Source organism: Eurosta solidaginis, chromosome 4 (genome assembly GCF_040869045.1).
Source record: "Eurosta solidaginis isolate ZX-2024a chromosome 4, ASM4086904v1, whole genome shotgun sequence".
In the NCBI taxonomy this organism is placed as follows: domain Eukaryota; kingdom Metazoa; phylum Arthropoda; class Insecta; order Diptera; family Tephritidae; genus Eurosta; species Eurosta solidaginis.
This window is the reverse complement of record NC_090322.1, coordinates 26,527,401-26,550,897: the sequence shown is the minus strand read 5'-3', so window position 1 is coordinate 26,550,897 and position 23,497 is coordinate 26,527,401. Positions and strand designations below refer to the sequence as shown.

Genomic DNA, 23,497 nt, shown 5'->3' with positions numbered 1-23,497 from the left:
TTAGGCATTCAAAGTATTTGAAAAACTCCCGCGCACAGAAAATGTTTGCTTTTTACTTCCTTTATATTAGGTCGGTTGAATGTTTGTCCGCTTTTCATACAAATCTTGCAATCGATTTTTAAGTAACTTCTCATTGACCTACAAGCGTGAAACTTTACGCATAGGTTAGAACACCGTGCCAATGCAACAAAAGGAAAAAAATCCGTTAGGTGGCGCACGGATTGAAATAATTAGATAAGAATTTGAAAATTTTTAAACCAGCTTTTTTTATTTTGGGACTCATCCGGATTTTACTATTATTTGGTGTTGACTTTTTTGAAAAAGGTCCGAAAAAAATGATGCATGATTCGACATAAAAATACAATGGGGATCCACGAGATCCCATAAACTTTCACCTAGGAATATTTTTTTACCCGGCGGCCGCGGTGGTGTGATGGTAGCGTGCTCCGCCTACCACACCGAAGATCCCCGGCTCACACTCCGGGCAAGGCAACATCAACATTTTAGAAATAAGGTTTTTTTAGAAGAGAACTTTAAGAGGGGTCGCCCCTCGGCATTGTTTGGCACTCCGAGTGTATTTCTGCCATGATAAACTATCAATGAAAACTCATCTGCCTTGCAGATGCAAATGTAGGCATAAAACATGTAGGTCCCGTCCCGCAAATTTGTAGGAAAGATGAAAAAGGAGCACGACGCAAATTGGAAGGAAGCTCGACCTAAAATCTCTTCGAAGGTTATCACGCCTTACATTTATTTTCATTTATTTCGACTCAAAAAAAAAAAAACTAACTATAAAAATGGTTCCTGCTTTTGACATTAAAATTTAAATTTAATTAATTTATTTTTAATTTTCAATTGTAACAATCATGGCGGGACTATATATGGTGACATACAAACAAATATAAATACAAATTCTATGTACTTTGTTTTTGTAAATCGATGGACTAATGCCAAAATTGTACTGCGCCGGAAGTTGAAGTGTCAAATCATACTAAAAAAGTATGAATCAGCCGATTTCCGGCGCTCACCTGTTCCTGGTTCCTCCATGGTAACAATTAACAACAAAATGCCATACAAAATCCGAAAACCAAGCAAAGCTGATTACTTACTTACTTAAGGGCCAATTAAACTTCCTTAACCTTAACGCCATAATTATCCATATCAAATTGGCATCAATTATTGGTACCTTAACCTAAAAATCGTGAAAATTTCATAAAAATGAAGCAAACGCAAAAACTTGCAAACATATACCATAAAAAATAAGTATCTTAGCGTTTTGACTAAAACCAAACAATAAATAAAATCTACAAAAAGTTAATAAATTCTCAACTCAAATATTTTTAGGTTATGGATATGGCGAAAAACCAAAAACCAATTGGTTGGCTATGCTATGGGTATGGCTTTAGCGATGGCACCATTAATCGATTACATTGATTTCGATAAGGTTGGTTCTGTCAGCTGTTTTATCTGGTTATGGATAAGTCACCATTAAATGGCCCTTTAATTGGCGCTTACCCGTTTAAGCAAAGCTGATTAGGCATTAAATGAAGCAATAACGAAATATTTAATTATTTTAATTTATATGGAAAAATGAATTCAATAAGCCATTTAATTTAGAAAATTTTATTAATTATTTCTTTATTTCTCTGCTTGTAATTGGTATAAAGCTGTAAAATTGAAAAACGAAACGAAAAAAGGTTCTGAAAATGTGCTGCGATATTTGGGCTTTCGGATATTTACATCTTCTAATATATAAAATTTTTCTGTTACGGTGTTGGAGGCTTAACTCCTCCGAAACGGCTGAACCGATTCTCATGAAATTTTGTGAGCGTATTGGGTAGGTCTGAGAATCGGCCACCGTCTACCTTTTTTTCGCTACGTGCCTAGGGTCTTGAGATCAAAACGTGGACCCGGGTAAGCCTAGAATGTGTTTATACAATATGGATATCAAATGAAAGCTGTTGATGAGTGCTATAGTACAGGATAATTTTCATACAACTGGGAGGCTAGGGTCTCGAGATATAGCCCAAAACGTGGACCCGGGTACCCCTAGAATGTGTTTATACAATATGGATATCAAATGAAAGCGGTTGATGAGTGCTATAGTACAGGATAATTTTCATACAACTGGGAGGCTAGGGTCTCGAGATATAGCCCAAAACGTGGACCCGGGTACCCCTAGAATGTGTTTATACAATATGGATATCAAATGAAAGCTGTTGATGAGTGCTATAGTACAGGATAATTTTCATACCCCTGGGTGACTAGGGTCTCGAGATATAGGCCAAAACGTGGACCCGGATACACCTAGAATGTGTTTTTATATTATGGGTATCAAATTAAAGCTGTTAATGTGGGCTATAATACAGAGTAAGTTTTACACCGCTGAGTGACTAGGGTCTCGAGATATAGCCCAAAACGTGGGCCCGGTACCCCTAGAATGTGTTTATACAATATGGATATCAAATGAACGCTGTTGATGAGTGCTATAGTACAGGATAATTTTCATACCCCTGGGTGACTAGGGTCTCGAGATATAGGCCAAAACGTGGACCCGGGTACCCCTAGAATGTGTTTATACAATATGGATATCAAATGAGTTCTATAGTACAGGATAATTTTCATACAACTGGGAGGCTAGGGTCTGGAGATATAGCCCAAAACGTGGACCGGGGTACCCCTAGAATGTGTTTGTACAATATTTATTTATTTATTTATTTAGTCTAGTAACAAATGTTTAGTACAGACACTTATGACTAAATTACAGAAACCAGCTTATATTAAGCTATGGAAAACACTAGCAAAAAGAATTTATATTATTACTGATTAAGTAATTTTTTAGTCAATAAAGGTTCGAATCGAGCTCAAGGCCAGAACAATAATTTTTTTCTAATGATAATTATTGTTATTTTTTAATTTTTTTAAATTTTAAAAATTGTATTTTGTTTTTGGAATAGTAAGCAGAAAATTTTTCAGACAACCTGCCATAGCTGCGCAGATAGATCCATTTCGAAGGGTGCTAAGCCTTCATCATCAGTAATCATAAATTTGAAAAATTGTATTTTGTTTTTGGAATAGTAAGTAGAAAAATTTTCAGACAACCTGCCATAGCTGCGCAGATAGATCCATTTCGAAGGGTGCTAAGCCTTCATCATCAGTACGCTTTAGGCATGCGTACTGATGATGAAGGCTTAGCACCCTTCGAAATGGATCTATCTGCGCAGCTATGGCAGGTTGTCTGAAAAATTTTCTACTTACTATTCCAAAAACAAAATACAAATTTTCAAATTTAGAAAAATTAAAAAATAACAATAATTATCTGAAGGTATATTATTAGGCTTTTCCGGTCTAAGTTTTTGTTTTTAAGTGCGAAATAAAATTAAATTATTCCACTTTTCTAACCCAACGTTTCGCTAATAACTTTTTAGCATCATCAGGGGTATGTGTTTATTTGTTAAATCTGTTACAAACAACAAAATACAAAAATGTTAAATTACATACAATTCTATTGAGTTTGATAAATCCGTATGAAAAATCAACTAAAAACAGATAATAATACATGAAAAACCAACTTACAATATTGCACCTTGCCGAGGGGTTTTCCTCTTTTGAAATTATTTAAAACTATTGTCTTTGAACATACAACACTTTTGAAAAACATAAAAACATTGAACATTTATGGACAGTAAATCAATACCAACTTAACGCTATGGTAATCTCGTTAATACTAAAAACTATTTTCCTAAACACGTAATGTAAGCAGATGCTATATTGTCTGTATCTTCTTTCTTGTTAATCGTCTTTTCTCTTCTTTCCATGATTCTCAGGCTTTCTAAAGTGTATCTTGTTGTTTCTTTCCGTTCCCTGTCAATAATCTTCGCATTAGTAAAGTCAGCTGAGTGTCCACTTGATATTATGTGTTGTGATAACGCTGTACTGTTCTTTTGTTTTCTTATATCCGCTTCATGTTCGCCCAGTCTAACACCTAAGGGACGCTTTGTTGTGCCAATATATATTTTGGCGCATTCTTCGTTTGGTTTTCCTTTACAAGTAATTTCGTAAATGACGTTGTTTTGTTGATGGAGATCTACAGGACACTTTGTTCTTGTAAATATCGTTGACAAAGTGCGGTTTGACTTATAGGCAGGTGTTGTGTTAGTTGTTTTTATTATGCTGTGATCAATATTTTCGGTAAGCTTGGGTATGTATGTGACGCTGTAAAACTTTTTCGCTGCTTTCGTTTCTAAATTTGTTCTTATGTTAGGTTGGTTGCTGGATTTCATGATTTCTTGGTTATTATTAGGATAATTGTTGCTGCGTAAAATATTATAAATTTTTTGTATATTGGCATTATGAAAAGTTGTGTGGCTTAAGGTCAAAATTTTATGTATGAAATTTTTTGCTGTATTAATCTTATATTTGGTCGGCTGCGAGGAAAGGTAGTTTATTAGGCGTCCTGAAGAGGTAGGTTTTGAATACCAATCAAGAAAAAGGTTATGTTTCTCCCTATGGATGCAGACATCAAGAAAAGGTATTTTGGAGTTGGCTTCTATTTCCATTGTAAATTGCAGTTTATTCAGAATATCTAGAATAATGTTCGCGTCGTTACGTCACTAGGGTAGGCACCTTGTCGTTGGTGTGAGGGCTTAGCCGAACTCCATAGCGCCCGACTATGAGGCGGAGCTGTTTAGGACTGACATCTACGCCGTTTCGCCTCATAGGAGGGCGGCGGGATGTCGGTGACCAAGAACTGCCAACCCCCTAATCCAGGGTGTTATGCGGACCGTGCCTATTGGACGATTTGCAGCCAGGGGATAAATTCGGCTGTATTCGAACGGAGCCTTCCCGATACCGGGCCATCTCGGGAAGTATTTATGGCCTTACCGCAGTAAGGGGCGCTGCTGTGGCGGACGGTTCTTTCCCCGTATATAATACTGGACCGCTGAGCCCGCCTTGTCGGGCAGGTGGTCGTACGACCAAGATGAACAACTCATTACCTGAATGTAATAAGGAGGATGTAAAGAGGAGGACTGAGTCGCAATCCAAGGACGACAAATACGAATTAAGCGATGCGTCGGACTCGGGGAGCGAGAGTAGTGCTGATTCAATGAACTCCGTGTTGGAGAAGCACACAAATGAAAACGGAGTAGAAGAGTGGAGAAGGGTACGGAGCAGAGGAAGTAAAAGAGCTCTCTCGCAGTACCGTGCAGCACTAAGAATTGTACAACGCTTGGGAGCAGTGGTCGACCCAACAGAAGTGGAGATCGAGCGCTTGGAATGGGCCCATGAAGCGGTAGAAGTAGGTCGAAGGCAGTTCAAAAGGTTTGCTGCGAGAAACCCTAGGTTCTGCAACCGGTACGAGGAGGAAGAAGCGTCGAATGGCAGAATGAAGAGGCAACGTTCGGCAGAAGGCGACAAGCCTGCTTTCAAGAGGCAGAAAGGACCCAGTCCTAGAGCCGCGAGGCAGGGCAGTCGCATAGACAAGACAAGTAGGCCCAAAGCTGTAAGACAGATGGATTCCAATAGCGAGATAGCAACTACCTCGAAAGCTGCCAGTCAGAGGGAAGTTCCAACTACGGAAGTAGGAGATAAGCCAAAGGGAGATAACGCTAAGACTCCGGCTTTCTCGGAGGCGCTAAAGGGAGTTAACGCGAAGACTCCGGTGTTCTCGGAGGTTCTAAAGGGAGATAACACTAAGACTCCTGCTTTTCCCGAGAAGATGAGTGATGTGGCAAAGCAGTCACTGACTGTGGCGCTGGTTGATCGTAGCAGTCCGTTCGGACAAATGACTACTGAAAGGTGGAGATCTGTGGAAAGGGAGCTTATTAGCTTAATGCTTAAGATGATGCGGGAACAACCAAGTAAGCCCCTTCCAACCTTTGATTCGGGGGGATGGTATAATGGTGTGAAGATGATAGCGTGCGACAACATCGCGAGCTTGCGGTGGCTGGAGGAAGTCGTTCCAAACCTCCTAAGGCAAGGCACGAACGCGCGGTTTGAGGTGGTGGATAAAGCGCAAATCCCCACGGTACCAAAAGTTAAGGTATGGATACCATGCGTGATGAAGTCGGAGGATACACTGCGACTTCTGCAGAATCAGAATCCGAACATACCGACACAGGATTGGAAGGTACTTACTGTATCTCGGCCTACCGAGGATGGTCAGTTCTACATCTTCCAAATAAACAAGCAGGCGGAGGATATTTTGTACACGCAGCTTGGCAAAATGTCCTTTGGCACTGGCAAAATTTACATGCGACTCAGGAAAAGAAGTCCCGAGGATAAAAATCCTAACACGCTGGAAGTGGGCGAAGTCGAAAAGGACCTCAGAAGCCTAAGGGAAAAAGACAGGTGGAGGTCCCCGACGTCACCACGAACGTGCTAGAAGAGGACCAACCGCTAAATGGTGCTGTGACTCGCACAGAGGAACACACGGCACAACATTCACGAGGGGCTGAAGGGGGCCTCGAATACTCTAAACCAAAAGGGCAAGAGGAGGACGACGACGTCAAGACGAAGGTGCTGGAGGGGGACAAACAGCCCAATGGTGCTGCGAGTCCTACAGATAAACCTCCAACACAGTAAAGTGGCGTCGAGCGAACTCCTCCTAACCCTTGAGGAGGGTTCGTTTGACGTGGCGCTGATCCAGGAGCCGTGGCTCTCATCGGGAGGAAAGGTTTCTGGACTTAGCGCGCGCGGGTTTGGCGTTTACTACGCACAAACGGAAGGACGGGTGCGAGCTGTAGTAATGGTAAGGAAACAGCTGCATTCATATATGCTGCCTAATTACACCACCGAGGATCTCGTAGCGGTGGCCGTTGAGCAAAAGAATAAGCAGGCATTTATCCTGGCGTCCTGCTACATGGCCCATGCTGCGGAGGTTCCACCGATGGAGTGCAAAAGGCTAGTACAGGAGGAAGGGCGCAAAGGGCGGTTGGTCATAGGCGCAGATGCAAATGCGCACCACAATGCGTGGGGAGGAGCAGATACGAACGAGAGAGGCGAATCTCTATTTTGTTACATCCTGCAAACCAATTTGCAGATAGCCAACAGGGGAAATGTTCCTACATACATTGGTCCAACATCCAGCAATATTCTGGATATTACATTGAGCTCCGAGCGTGATATATCAAGGTATGATTGGATGGTTCTCGATAGACCATCCTTCTCCGACCATGGGTATATAAGCTTCAGCATCCCACTAAAGAGGGTAGAGAAGGGAGGAACCTTTAGAAACCCTAGGGCAACGAATTGGACTAAATTCCAGAAACATGTAGAAACGAAACTGGGACAACCCAAAGAGGTTGCTAATGTAGAGGAACTGGAGGAGTCGAATGAATTCCTAACAAGGACGCTTATGACTGCGTATAACAAAGCTTGCCCTCTAAGAAGATTCAGAGGAAAAGCAAAGCCGCCACGGTGGAGCAATGAGCTGAGTCTTCTAAGAAGACAGGTAAAAGAAATGTTTAAACTCGCAAAGACCGCGGAAAGCGAAGCGTGTCGGGACGAGTACAGGGATCTACTGAGGATCTACAAGCGTGAAATTACCAGGGCGAAGAGAAACTCATGGAAAAGTTTCTGTACGGACATAGAGTGCTCCAGTGAAACAGCACGGTTGAAAAAAGTCCTAGCAAAGGGAAACATAGTCCAGGGACTAATAAAGAAAGAGAACGGGGAATGGTCACGTGATAGTGAGGAATCCCTTGAGGTGCTTCTCGATACACATTTCCCATCGGGAGACGGTTTAGAAGAACCAGCAGACATCACTCACACTTCGATCACGGAGCTAGTGGTGCCGGGCTTGGTGACCGATACCAAGATCGAGTGGGCAGTGAAGACGTTTTCTAAGTTTAAATCGCCGGGCCCAGATGGTATATTCCCGGCCATGCTACAATTCGTGGGCGGTCGTGGAATGGCTTAAAATAATATTCGATGGGTGCATAAGACTGAATCATGTTCCGCACTCTTGGAGAACTGCTCGTGTAGCTTTTCTACCAAAGGCGGGGAAGATCGGTCACGTGTATCCCAAAGACTATAGACCCATTAGCTTAACATCATTTCTGCTCAAAACCTTTGAGAGGCTGATAGATGTGTACATAAAGTCCAACGTGGATGGAAAGCTGCTCTCCACAACACAGCATGCGTACACCAAAGGCAAGTCGGTAGACACCGCATTGCATAGGGTGGTAATAAGCATAGAGAAATCCCTGGAATATAAGGAGTATGCTCTAGGAGTATTCTTGGACATTGCCGGGGCTTTCAATAATGTTGCAAAATGGGCGATTATGGATGGTCTTAATTACATTAAAGTACATCCTGCCTTAATCAGATGGATCGGCTGCATGTTAAATTGCAGAAAGATTACATCACAATGGGGATTGTACGAGGCCACGAAATCAGTGGACAGGGGCACGCCGCAGGGAGGGGTGATATCACCTCTGCTGTGGACACTGGTCATCAACCAACTGCTCAGGCAATTCGATGAGGGACCCGTAAAACTTACGGCTTACGCAGATGACGTTGCAATTGTCATAAGTTGAAAATGCCTTCCAACGATTAGTTCTTTGATGGATCGGGCGCTTCGGGATATTCATACCTGGGCATCTAATGTCGGGCTGAAAGTCAATGCGGAGAAGACGGATATGGTCTTGTTTACAAAGAGGTACAAGGTCCCAAATTGGACCAGGCCTAAGTTAGGAGCGGTGACCTTACAGGAGAAACCTTGCACAAAATATCTAGGAATCATCCTAGACAGTAAGCTGTCATGGAAGCTCAACGTGGAGGAGAGGGTCAAGAAGGCCTCAACGGCACTCTATGCATGTAAAAGAATGCTGGGGTGTACGTGGGGCCTATCGCCCTCTCTTTCTCATTGGGTTTTTACAGCGATTGTAAGCCCTATTCTATACTATGGAGTTCTTGTTTGGTGGAAAGCCACACAAAAAACAACATACCTCAAAAAATTAGAGGGGGTATGCAGACTATCGATGCTTTGCATTACGGGAGCCCTGAAAACAACCCCGACGGCTGCACTGTATGCCATTCTGCACATTCCACCTGTAGACCTGGTAGCAAAGAACAAAGCATTAACGACCGCAACCAGGCTCGGTGCTTCGGGGCAGCTTGAGCGCCGACCATATGGCCATAGTAGTATAGCGTCCTCAGTCACAAGACGAACAGACTACATGATTCCCTACCTGCACTTTGAGGGAGATCTTAAGGCCACAATAGAGGTGGACGGTTGGCGCAAGGGTGCGCAAATGGCGGACGAGGCGATACATGTGTACACCGATGGTTCCAAAATAGTGGAAGGAGTAGGGTCTGCGGTATACTGCGCTGATCCGGAATTAAGCAGATCCTACAGGCTGCCGGATTACTGTAGCGTTTTCCAAGCGGAAATATTAGCCGTAACCAAAGCAGTAGAAACCCTGGAAGAGAATAGCTTAAGCTGCAACCGTGTTAACTTTTATATTGACAGTCAAGCAGCAATTAAGGCAATAATCTCGCATAGCACAGCATCTAAATGCGTGTTAGAGTGTAAGCAGTCTCTGGAGAGAATCGGGACAGGGAGAAGCATACATCTATATTGGGTCCCAGGGCATATGGGAATAGATGGGAATGAAAAAGCGGACGAATTAGCTAAAAAGGGCGCATCCCTTGAAGCTTGCTCCGTAGACGTCCCAATTAGATTGGGCGAGATTAAGCGAAGGCGAGAGGTGCACATGATCGACCAAGCAGAAAAGGCGTGGGTTCAAGCGCGGGGCTGTAAAGTGTCGAAGATTATGTGTAGGTCTTACAACCTTAGACTAACACAGTTGCTTCTATCATTAAAAAGAGAGGACTGTAGACTCATGACGGGTATTCTGACTGGACACTGCCTTCTGGCGTCACATGCCTTTAAATTAGGCTTGGTCAGTGATAGCAGGTGTAGGAAGTGCGGGTTGGAGGAGGAAACGATCGAGTACGTTCTGTGCTCGTGCCCTGCACTTGCCAGGCTAAGACTCCAGCTATTAGGAGTGATACAGCTGTCAGATCTAGAAGCAGCAAGTGGCTTAAGTCCTAGGAAGCTTCTAGTATTTGCCAAGAGGACGGAGTTATTTTATAACATAGGTCCTGGTTTTTGATAGGGTTTTTCAGTTTGGTCGTTAAAACAAACTTCTGGTAACACTACGGACTCAATCAGTCTATGTGAGGTCCTCATGGACCGGCCAGTTCAACCTACCTACCTACGTTTAATTATCGCCAAGAGATCGTCTACATATTTACATATAAATTTTATGTCTATATCAAATCGTTTCTTAAGTTCCAAAATAGCATTGTCAAGTAAGTCATCCATAACAATGTCAGCGATTGTAGGTGAAATTGGATTGCCCATAGGCATTCCAAACGTTTGCGTATAAAGCTTATTATCAAACATAAAATAATTATTATCTTTAAGGCAGAAATCTAGTATCTCCTGGAATTTCGGCTTTGGAATATTGGTTTTTTCTTTTATTTGGTTCCATTTTCCTAGAATTATTTTCGAGGCTAACATTGTTGGTATGTTAGTGAACAATGAAACGACATCAAAGGACACTAGAACTTCATCATCACATAACCTTATATTGGCTAATCTATCTTTTAGGTTGAACGAATTCTTAACATTGTATTTTTCCGATATTAAAGCTTGTAGAATATCTCCAACGTAATTTGACAATTTGTAGCAGGGGACCATAACTGAAGAAACAATCGGACGTAAAGGCATTTCAGGCTTATGTATTTTTGGCAATCCATATATTCTAGGTGCCAAAGCCGCAGAGCAAGTGAGTTGTTGTTTCTCTCTATAATTGATATGTTTGTTTTTGTAAAGCTCGTCCACTATTCTGTTGTTTTTCTTTTGTAAAGTATTTGTAGGGTCAGTTCTTGTTGCTTTATAAGTGCATTTGTCTTCGATTAGCTTACTCATTTTCTCTATATACTCAGTTTTATACATTGTTACTGTTTTCCTTCCCTTGTCAACCTCTGTTAAAACAATTTCGTTCTTGTATTTGCCGACGAACGCTTTCGCCTTATAAAATGCCGCTAATATAAATTTTTGGGCTTCATTATGCTTAATGTTACGCTTAAATTGAAGAATTCTATTGCTCACTTTGTTACGCGCGATTTCCTTATCCTTTTCGTTTTCTACTGATTGTATAATTTGTTCAATTTCAGCTATGATGTGTATAGGTGAAAAATTTGATTTTGTTGTTGGTACTGTGAATTTTTACCAAGTGACAATATCCATTTAACTTCGTTAGGGAAATCAATCGTTGTTTTATTTACGAACCAGTTATCGTTTGTTGTTATTTTAAGCTTCTTCATTTTTTCGTTCTTAAGTTTATTTATTTTCGACGTAAGTAGACAAAAGCACTTATAAAGCAACAAGAACTGACCCTACAAATACTTTACAAAAGAAAAACAACAGAATAGTGGACGAGCTTTACAAAAACAAACATATCAATTATAGAGAGAAACAACAACTCACTTGCTCTGCGGCTTTGGCACCTAGAATATATGGATTGCCAAAAATACATAAGCCTGAAATGCCTTTACGTCCGATTGTTTCTTCAGTTATGGTCCCCTGCTACAAATTGTCAAATTACGTTGGAGATATTCTACAAGCTTTAATATCGGAAAAATACAGTGTTAAGAATTTGTTCAACCTAAAAGATAGATTAGCCAATATAAGGTTATGTGATGATGAAGTTCTAGTGTCCTTTGATGTCGTTTCATTGTTCACTAACATACCAACAATGTTAGCCTCGAAAATAATTCTAGGAAAATGGAACCAAATAAAAGAAAAAACCAATATTCCAAAGCCGAAATTCCAGGAGATACTAGATTTCTGCCTTAAAGATAATAATTATTTTATGTTTGATAATAAGCTTTATACGCAAACGTTTGGAATGCCTATGGGCAATCCAATTTCACCTACAATCGCTGACATTGTTATGGATGACTTACTTGACAATGCTATTTTGGAACTTAAGAAACGATTTGATATAGACATAAAATTTATATGTAAATATGTAGACGATCTCTTGGCGATAATTAAACGTAACGACGCGAACATTATTCTAGATATTCTGAATAAATATCACAAAAAACTGCAATTTACAATGGAAATAGAAGCCAACTCCAAAATACCTTTTCTTGATGTCTGCATCCATAGGGAGAAACACAACCTTTTTCTTGACTGGTATTCAAAACCTACCTCTTCAGGACGCCTACTAAGCTACCTTTCCTCGCAGCCGACCAAATATAAGATTAATACAGCAAAACATTTCATACATAAAATTTTGACCTTAAGCCACACAACTTTTCATAATGCCAATATACAAAAAATTTATAATATTTTACGCAGCAACAATTATCCTAATAATTTAATACGAGAGCTAATAAACCAAGAAATCATGAAATCCAGCAACCAACCTAACATAAGAACAAATTTAGAAACGAAAGCAGCGAAAAAGTTTTACAGCGTCACATACATACCCAAGCTTACCGAAAATATTGATCACAGCATAATAAAAACAACTAACACAACACTTGCCTATAAGTCAAAACGCACTTTGTCAACGATATTTACAAGAACAAAGTGTCCTGTAGATCTCCATCAACAAAACAACGTCATTTACGAAATTACTTGTAAAGGAAAACCAAACGAAGAATGCGCCAAAATATATATTGGCACAACAAAGCGTCCCTTAGGTGTTAGACTGGGCGAACATGAAGCGGATATAAGAAAACAAAAGAACAGTACAGCGTTATCACAACACATAATATCAAGTGGACACTCAGCTGACTTTACTAATGCGAAGATTATTGACAGGGAACGGAAAGAAACAACAAGATACACTTTAGAAAGCCTGAGAATCATGGAAATAAGAGAAAAGACGATTAACAAGAAAGAAGATACAGACAATATAGCATCTGCTTACATTACGTGTTTAGGAAAATAGTTTTTAGTATTGACGAGATTACCATAGCGTTAAGTTGGTATTGATTTACTGTCCATAAATGTTCAATGTTTTTATGTTTTTCAAAAGTGTTGTATGTTCAAAGACAACAGTTTTAAATAATTTCTAAAGAGGAAAACCCCTCGGCAAGGTGCAATATTTTAAGTTGGTTTTTCATGTATTATTATCTGTTTTTAGTTGATTTTTCATACGGATTTATCAAACTCAATAGAATTGTATGTAATTTAACATTTTTGTATTTTGTTGTTTGTAACAGATTTAACAAATAAACACATACCCCTGATGATGCTAAAAAGTTATTAGCGAAACGTTGGGTTAGAAAAGTGGAATAATTTTATTTTATTTCGCACTTAAAAACAAAAATTTAGACACGAAAAGCCTAATAATATACCTTCAGATTCAATAAGAACTGGTCGGAAATACATAATACAATAATTATCATTAGAAAATAATTATTGTTCTGGCCTTGAGCTCGATTCGAACCTTGATTGATTTATCAATAGGCCGATAAAAACAAAAACAATTGTAATTTTTTAGTTTAAGTTGAAAAGCGTATTTTGAGTCGGAGAAATCAATATCCAAAACACTTGAGAAGCAATTCATTTCTGATAGGGCTCTGTTAATAGGCGCTTTTGAGTTATAAACAGTTTCAAAGTCGCGGAGGTTTCTACAGGGAGTATTTAAGCATAGTCTTTCAAGAAGCAATGCGCAGTCAATTTTGCCCGTCAAAAGATCGAAAATGAACAACGAGGCCAAAAGAATTCTGCGATTGTTTAGGGATAGCAAGGATATTAGTTGGCATCGAGACTCATAAGACGGGATCGGTTCAGAGAATCGTAATGAAATAAGCGCGAAGCGCATAAAGATTTTCTGAACCCGCTCCAGGCGGTTGATGTGAACTGCGTGGTAAAGCGGCCAAATGAAAGCCGCATACTCAATTTTGGACCGCACAAAGGACGTATATAAAACTTTGAGTGTGTAGGGGTCAGAGAAGTTTGCGGAATGGCGTCTGACAAAAGCAAGCATTGGAAGCGCCTTAGAAATTGTGAAGCTGACGTGAGTGTTAAAATTAAACTTTGAGTCGAAGTATACCCCCAAGTCTTTTACTTCAAGAGTCGTTCGAAGAAAAGTGTCTGCAATATGATAGGAGGTATTAAGTGGCCTCAGCAGTTTTACAGCGCTGAGTGACTAGGGTCTCGATATATAGGCCAAAACGTGGACCCGGGTACCCCTAGAATGTGTTTATACAACATGGATATCAAATGAAAACTATTAGTGAGTGCTATATCACAGGATAATTTTCATACAACTGGGAGGATAGGGTCTCGAGATATAGCCCAAAACGTGGACCCGGTACCCCTAGAATGTGTTTATACAATATGGATATCAAATGAAAGCTGTTGGTGAGTGCTATAGTACAGGATAATTTTCATACAACTGGGAGGCTAGGGTCTCGATATATAGCCCAAAACGTGGACCCGGGTACCCCTAGAATGTGTTTATACAATATGGATATCAAATAAAAACTATTGGTGAGTGCTATATCACAGGATAATTTTCATACCCCTGGGTGACTAGGGTCTCGATATATAGGCCAAAACGTGGACCCGGGTACCCTTAGAATGTGTTTATACAATATGGATAATAAATGAAAGCTGTTGATGAGTGATTTAGTACAGGATAATTTTCATACAACTGGGAGGCTAGAGTCTCGAGATATAGCCCAAAACGTGGACCCGGATACCCCTAGAATGTGTTTATAAAATATGGATATCAAAAGAAAGCTGTTGATGAGTGCTATAGTACAGGATAATTTTCATACAACTGGGAGGCTAGGGTCTCGAGATATAGCCCAAAACGTGGACCCGGGTACCCCCAGAATGTGTTTATTCAATATGGATATCAAATGAAAACTATTGGTGAGTGCTATATCACAGGATAATTTTCATACAACTGGGAGGATAGGGTCTCGAGATATAGCCCAAAACGTGGACCCGGTACCCCTAGAATGTGTTTATACAATATGGATATCAAATGAAAGCTGTTGATGAGTGCTATAGTACAGGATAATTTTCATACCCCTGGGTGACTAGGGTCTCGAGATATAGGCAAAAACGTGGACCCGGGTACCCCTAGAATGTGTTTATACAATATGGATAACAAATGAAAGCTGTTGATGAGTGATTTAGTAGAGGATAATTTTCATACCGCTGGGTGACTAGGGTCTGGAGATATAGGCCAAACGTGGGCCCGTGAACGCCTTGACAATGTTTTTAGATTGTGGATATCAAATTGAAACTGTTGATGAGTGCTTTAGTACATGGTAGTTTTCATACCTATTGGTGACTAGGGTCTCGATATATAGGCCAAAACGTGGATCCGGATAAACCTAGAATGTGTTTTTATATTATGGGTATCAAATTGAAGCTGTTGATGTGTTTTATAATACAGAGTAAGTTTTACACCGCTGAGTGACTATGGTCTCGAGATATAGGCCAAACATGGACCCGGATACCCCTAGAATGTGTGTGTATTATGGATATCAAATGAAAGCTGTTGCTGAGAGCTCTCTCTGTGATATTCGATTTAGTCCCATCAACCTGGCAAAACTGATGAATACGCATGCGAAGCCGAAATAAAGACAAGAATTAATAATACCCACATACCTATTTACATACATACGTCCTATTCGATTTGCCTGAAATTTCGTATATAAATTTGCCTATATTAGTATATACGATGCTTTTTTCCGGGAAGTATACCAGAGACGGACTGGGACTGGAATTAGGACTAGGATCGGGACTGAGACTGGGAGTGGGACTGGGGCTGTGACTCGGAATGGGACTGGAACAAAATACATACAACCCTCTGGGACTGGCAATAAGAGATGAAGAAGAAGGAGAAAAACTTGAGAGCAGAGAAAAGAGAGAAGGAGACTGAGAAAGAGATAGAATGAGACGAAGATGGAGATGAAGCGAAAAAGACGGAGGGAGGAGTGAATAAAAAATTAGGAAAAAGTGTAGAGGGGTAGGGCAGAGTTAGACGGAAAAAGCTTATTAAAATCTATGCAGATAGGCCAAATTTAGGGCAGAACAACGTCTGCTGGGTCTGCTAGTTTTACAGTATATACATATATATTTTTTTGTGGAGGAGAAATAACAAAATTTAAAATTTGTAATAAATTTACTGTAAATAGAAGTACAAAAATAAAAAGTTAGGCACAGAAATTTTGACTACGAGGTTATGTCATAACTTTCATATTTGAAAGTTGCTTCACTTGATTTGTAGATAACCAGTTTATGTACTTGGCTTTTACCTACATATGTATGTTTTGAATTGGGGTGAGAAATACCTGTTAAGTTTTCAGATTGCTTTTGCAGTGGTGGATAAAGCGACACCCTTAGCAAGCCATTTAATTAGCCACACTATTTTACACAATTATATTTTTGCGCCGGGTAACATAACCATGTCCATCTAAAAGCAGCATAAAAAAATGATATTTGGATTTCTATAAATGTATATGCCTAGGAGTTTCACTGTAAAATTCCAAACATAAATGGTCCAAGAGGAATCATAATAGATTAGGCGTGACACCGGCATGAGATCGAGGGAAAATAGAAGAGAAATAAAATAATTAAAGAAATGTTTAAGTTAAACGGTTTTATTGAAAACAATACTTGCATGAAGTAATAATAGTACTAAAAACTAGAAAATAATTAAGTAGGTCCTAGGTACTAGTCATCACACTCCTCATCAATCTAGGGCGTTGATCAGACAATTAAATAAAAGCGTTGGACGCGTGAAATTTCTATTGATAGTCATATATAAGACAAACTGAACCTTAATCAGGTTAAGCTACGCCTCACATTTTTAGAAATTTCACGCGCCCAATGCTTTTATTTAATTGTCTGATCAACGCCCTAGATTGATGAGGAGTGTGATGACTATTACCTAGGACCTACCTAATTATTTTCTAGCTTTTAGTATTATTATTATTTCATGTAAGTATTGTTTTCAATAAAACTGTTTAACTTAAACAATTTGTTTAATTATTTTATTTTAAAGTTTTTAGCCTTTATTTAATTGTCTATTATTTCTCATTCTATTTAGTTAATTTAGTGACTCATTATTACAAGGACTCTTTCCTGACAATTTGTTACAATCTAAGTCCTCATACATAATCCTTCCAAAGACTTTACTCGACTCTGCGCCACGTATTCTTGTCCCTACTCGAACTGCAAAATATTTTGATGTCACTTCTACCGGACTGTAGGTAATACATATGTATGTTCCAAATATGAGCCAAATCGGACATCATAGGTCGCTTTCTATTCATGTATGTGTTCCAAATATGGACCAAATCGGACCACAAATACGATTTTTTTGAATATCTCGACCCTCGCGCCACCTAGAGGTGATTTTTTCACAGGCCGTTTTCTATTCATGTATAGTTCCAAATATGAGCCAAATCGGACCACAAATACGATTTTTTGAAATATTTCGATCCATGCGCCACCTATCGGAGTTTTTTTCTTATTATTGCATTGCCATCGGGTTCTGAACTATACTCCAAGTTTCAAGCTTGTAGCTTATCGGGAAGTTACTTAAATTTTAATTACAAAATTCGTTCACAACGGCCGTGCTGTCAAGTCAACATAATTAAACCGTTTAAAAAGGGGAAGTAGGGAAGAAAAATAAAGGATGTTGGAGAAAAGACGGAAAAGTAAAGGGAAACGGAACAAGAGGAAGTGGGAGAGTGAGAGTAAATTATTATTTATAGCAATATTGGGATAAAATTAAGAGCAATAGTGAGAGTAAGACCGAGATAAGAACAAGAGAAAAAGATGAAGAAAAATTTACCGAAGAATGAAAAGGAAGGAGCATTTCATGCTGTTCATGGCGGAACGATACAAGGTGGCAGCATGGGCTGATTATAAACTTTTTTTTATTTGAGTTGATACATCAACTTCCGGCGCAGTACGATTTTAACATTGTATTTATGTTTGTAGGTATGTCACCATGCTGCCACCTTTTATCGTTCCGCCATGATGCTGTTTTACACGCTTTGAGGGTTTGCCAGTACTGTTCAAAACGAAGACTTTAAAAGCAAAAATAAGTCTTTTCTTCCGTAAGGTAAACCTATAAGTGATTTTATAAAGCATCAGTGGTGTACTCGTGTCGTACTCAAAAAAACAGTAAGCAGCCACAGTAACAGTTATGAAAATTAAACCGTTACTTACATATTAAGGCAACTCACCCAGAATCGCAATTGCCTCGGTACCGTGGGCACCAGGCAAATGAAACGATATTTCAAAAATAATTTTCGTGAATTATTCAATGAAGCAAATAAAGTGCGGAATTAACTGGTATTTTTTGAGTTAAACACAAATAGGAGATAGGAAACCAAAGTCAATAGTTAACATTTATTTTTATTTTTGACAGTTATTAAAAAGTCCATGGTAATTTTTTTCTAAAATTATTATATAAATTTTTTTGCCGAGAAATTTTTAAGGTTTTCCATTAAAGCCAGCCAAATAGCGGATAATCGGTAAATGCTCCATTAGGTTTTACCTTCGTTGTGGTTTCTTCTTCTAATATAAGCTTTCTGACGTAGGCATTCACATCTGCGGATTTCTAAAATTCCACATTTGCAACATCCCTAATGACCATATATGTATTTTTGATATTACTACCTATACTAAGCTGTACATCTCCTGAATTTCTTTCAGATAAATCACCTGTATCACACCCACACATACTAAAAATATGCTACGCTTTTATTGCTGTATACGCTGGAGTTCTTCAATAGCTCTTCAATGCTTTGATGTTTGATCCAAGACAACATTTCTCTAAGAACCAGTTTTAAAAATCAAGTTGTCAATAGGACTGCAGCAGAGTGCCTGAAATGCCATTTAAAATAAAAAGTCCTACACGAATTCGTAAAAAAGGGAGAGTTGTAAACAAAATATCTACTTTAGGAAAATAAAAACCGGTTCATTTCAACCCCCTCCACTGTGTGTGCATGCCGCCGATCTCTACTGAATAATGAATTTATCCGTTTTTTAAAACACACAACGTATATATATATATATATATATATGCATAGTGCATGATCTGAAAGAGTTATGGGTGCTGAACGAGTATAAAGGATGTTTGCTAATGTTCGTATGGTTATAGCTGTAAAAAGCCTGTTCTATTTTAAAGAAAAAAAAAATCGATAAGCACACATTTTTGTAATAAAAAATCAGCTCCTGTGCAGCCAATGTGCGATGAAGCTAATTTAGTAGATTAGTAGATGTAATGCAAATTTTATGATATTACGTACATAATAAAAATAAATGTAAGGCGCGATAACCTCCGAAGAGATCTAAGGCCGAGCTTCTCTTCCAATTTGCGTCGTGCTCCTCTTTATTTTGCCTACAAATTGGCCGGACGGGACCTACATGTTTCATGCCGACTCCGAACGGCATCTGCAAGGCAGATGAGTTTTCACTAAGAGCTTTTAATGGCAGAAATACACTCGGAGCGCTTGCCAAACACTGCCGAGGGGCGATGCCGCTTAGAATAATTTTCTTCTAATTGAAAAACCTTATTTCTAAAATTTTAAAGTTGCTTTGCCCGGGGTGTGAACCCAGGGCATACGGTGTGGTAGGCGGAGCACGCTACCATCACACCACGGTGGCCGCCGATATTACGTACATCACACATTATAAATAAATAAATGTAAGGCGCGATAACCTCCGAAGAGATCTAAGGCCGAGCTTCTCTACACATATTACGCTGTTCATAATTCTGTATGACATTTATTGTTTTCGAATCTTTTATGGAATTTATTTCCAATGGGAAATGTAATCAAATCTTTAGTAGTAGTACTCAAATAAATATTTAATACTACTTGGGCGTTTCGCAAAAAAAAAATCAAAACTTGTTTCGGCTTTGAAAATGAAGTGCAAAGAGCAGAGCCGTAGCATAGTAAAATTATAGCTTTACTTAGGCTCTGCCACGAGCTACGTCGTGTTTTAGAGCGGAGCAAATAGTAGAATAAAAACTAAGAACGAAATGACATTTTTAGTGGAGCGAAAACAAAAAAAAAAAAAACAAAATAATGCTATTTGCTCTGTTGGATTGTTACGCAAACCTTGCCAGCATGTGACGCCAGAAGGCAGTGTCCAGTTAGTATGCCCATCGTGAGCCTTAAGTTTCTGAGATATGAGCCACTTTGTGAGTTTAATATCGTAGGCTTTGCACATGATCTTAGCAACCTTCCCGCGCTTTTGTCGACGCCTTTCCTGCTTGATGGATTATATGCAACTCCTGCCTCCTTTTGGTTTCTCTCATAGGCCTTTTGTTGTTGTTGTAGCGAAAAGGTTTCTCCCCGAAGGCTTTGGGGAGTCTTATCGATGTGATGGTCCTTTGCCGGATACAGATTCGGTACGCCCCGGTAACACAGCACCATTAAGGTGCTAGCCCGACCATCTCGGGAGCGATTTATATGGCCACATTAAAACTTCAGGCCATCCCTCCCTCCCCATCCCTAAGTTCCATGAGGAGCTTGGGGTCGCCAGAGCCTCGTCTGTTAGTGAAACAGGATTCGCCGCGTATAGATGAGGTTGACAATTGCGTTTGGAGAAGCTGTATATTGCGCTGGCAACCAGAAAGGGTTGCGCTACTGCCCCTTGAATCTGGTATTTTAATCGCCTGTTACGAGAGGCATACCTACCGCGGGTATATTCTGACCCTCTATCCCGCTGGGGGATCATCGGTCTTTTCGTTACCTTCTATCCCTTTATGCCTGGGAACGCAGTATAGATTATCGATATATTAAAAAAAAAGTTGGTTTTAAAGCACAAATGGGCAATTCAACTTAAAAACCTTTCAAAAATGCTATGGTCCCACCCCCTGTTTCGGAGAGGCGCGGGGTTATTTTTGCTCATATCTTTTAAACGAGTTGAAATTTTTATTTTCCGCGTACAGACTTTTAATACTGATGTCAAGGCGCGTCGTTCTGAGCTAAAGTAAAGTTTTCTTATGACCTGCCCCTTGTGACCATAATGTACAAAATGTTGCATATTTATAAATAAATAAATGTAAGGCGCTATAACCTCCGAGCGGCATGTGAATGGCAGATGAGTTTTCACTCAGAGCGGCGCGACACCGCTAAGAAACATTTTCTTTGGATTGAAAAAAATTGTTTCTAAAATTTTGATGTTTCTTTGGCCGGGGCGTGAACACGGGATCTGCGGTGTGGTGGTTGGCGGAGCACGCTACCATCAGATCACGGCGGTTGCATATTGATACTGTTGCGAATATGATACTGCTTTAAGATTTTTGGCGATGTAGTTTGAGCGTAAGCAAAGGTTGGAATTTGGAGGCTGGATACCTGAATAAGCAATGAACTCCTTCATGTGCCAAAGTTATTTAGTTCCACAAAATGGGAGCACCCTTATGTCCATATGTACGACGATTAACGTGTATGAATTGTACGGGTGTGGGCACTTACGCTCATATATATTTACATATACATAATTTAATAGTGTGTTTAGCTAAATAAGTAAAAAATTACTTAAAAGGGCACTACCAAAAAATGCTCTCTACCCTCTTCTAATTGGATTTAATTTACTAATTATATACGACAGCATGACACTCTTAATGCACGTCCAAAAATATGGTCTTGGTCCCAGGATCTCGAATCCGAAAATGGAAAACAACAATTTTGAGTCGACTAAAAAGATATTAACGAAAAACCCACGTAAAGGACCCCGGATTCTTCTAAAATCGAAGTGCGATCCATAGAATTTCTGCGTTGGCGTCCTTCGGCCGCGCTTTAAGAAATTACCATGGCCGGTCCGCAAATGGGGTGGCATCAAAATTAAATCCGTGCAAAATGCCTTTGCACGCAAAGTTTTGTCCTGTGTGCAACAACGTTACATTAACGACATTAAATTTCCAATTTTTTTGTAAATATCTCTGGACAGACGCAAAAGTTTTAATTTCCTTTTTCGGATTTCCAATTCTGTACCCAAAAGGCGTCTTTTGTCACTCCTCTCGAATTTTTTGGACGTGTATTAAGTATCATGCTGTCGTATAGAATATGGAATATGGTCATATAAAATGTGTTGCTTACATCTTGATCCTGTTCATAGAAATTTGTTGGTTGATAGCCATCACAATCGCCGTCGTCTGTTTCGTCAGGATCGTCTGTAAAGCCTCCTAAATGTTTGATTTTTATGTGACATATAAATTCGCCAATATCGCGTGTACTTTTATTGCAATATGTGCAAATAAATGTCCATTGGCGTGCATTATTTGATACGAACACTTCGCCACAGCGTGATTTTGGTAATGCGGCTTTGCTGGTGCTATTGATCTCATGTTGATTGGAATTGATTTGACCGCTGTTCGTGTCTCCACCGCCACCAGCACCCTTACCTCCGCTATTCCCCTTTAATGCAGCAGTATACTGCGGTGAGTTTTGTTGTAACTGGCGCGTTGTAATATTTCGTCCCACTTCAAATTGCTTTTTACCTGCCCCAACTAAATTACTCATACTGGTGAGCGCTGTAGCACCTTTTCTATGCTCCTGCTGTCTACCGAAGCCACCTTCCTCTGCCACTGCCGTTCTACTTTCAATGCCAATCTCCTCCTGCTCAACATCCAGCTTCTCTGTTTTGATTGCAAGTCTCGACATTTTTTATTTTTCTACTTATTTACATGAAATGCAAACATTTTGTCATTGTTTCTGGTATGATGCGAACACTTTTGCTGAATTTTTCGCAGACGGTAATGCATAAAACTTTTCACTAGAATTCGGAAATTGTTTTTATTATTTTGTCGAATGCGTGTGAAAAAGGGAGAAAGAGAGCGCGTGTCAAACTATTGGGGGTTAAGAGCAAGAGAACGGGTGCGCGTTTGATGGAAAATCGACAGTTACTAGTGTTACCAGATGGATGGAGTAAAACTAAAGCCGGAGTCATTGGTGCCGTATGTCGTATCGCTGTATCCGTATCCCAGGGATACTATCCCTAACGTAATCAGCTGTTTATCGTTACGACGGTAAACCAAAACCCAATTGGTTGGCTACGATACGGTTACGACCTTAGCGGCACCAATAATCGATTGCATTGATTCTCATAAGGTTGGTCGAATCAGCTGTTAAAAGGTTACCGATACGGTTACCGATAAAGCACCAATGTCTCCAGCTTAAAGTATGAAAGTCGTACACGACCAAGTACCCTGCAGGAATCATTTGATAAAAAATACATTTGTAACGTCCCATTTGCGGGGTAATTTTAAATTGCTTCTACTCATTTTCTTGAGGTACTTTTGTTTGTTTTAAGGGATTGTATTAATTAAACAATGCATCCTCTTTCCAACAATCACAATATGTGTTAATATAAGCTTCTCAAAAATGTGTGGAAGGTGATTTTCTAATACGCGTTAAGTTGGTACTTACTAACTTAATAGGCGCTTAACGGTCTAAACGGTTATGGCCGTCCAAC

The 23,497-nt window shown here is 39.6% G+C and overlaps 1 protein-coding gene across 1 annotated transcript in view; it reads right to left on the bottom strand.

Moving 5' to 3' along the window:
* The window catches only part of LOC137249420 (uncharacterized), a 38,610-nt gene extending 15,750 nt beyond the window's left edge, over window positions 1-22,860 (bottom strand). Inside the window, exon 1 of the mRNA XM_067780903.1 lies at window positions 22,123-22,860. Coding sequence (XP_067637004.1) covers window positions 22,123-22,686 — 564 coding nt within the window. The 5' untranslated portion in view covers window positions 22,687-22,860. The remainder of the gene's footprint in view (window positions 1-22,122) is intronic.
* Between the last annotated feature and the right edge of the window lie 637 nt (window positions 22,861-23,497).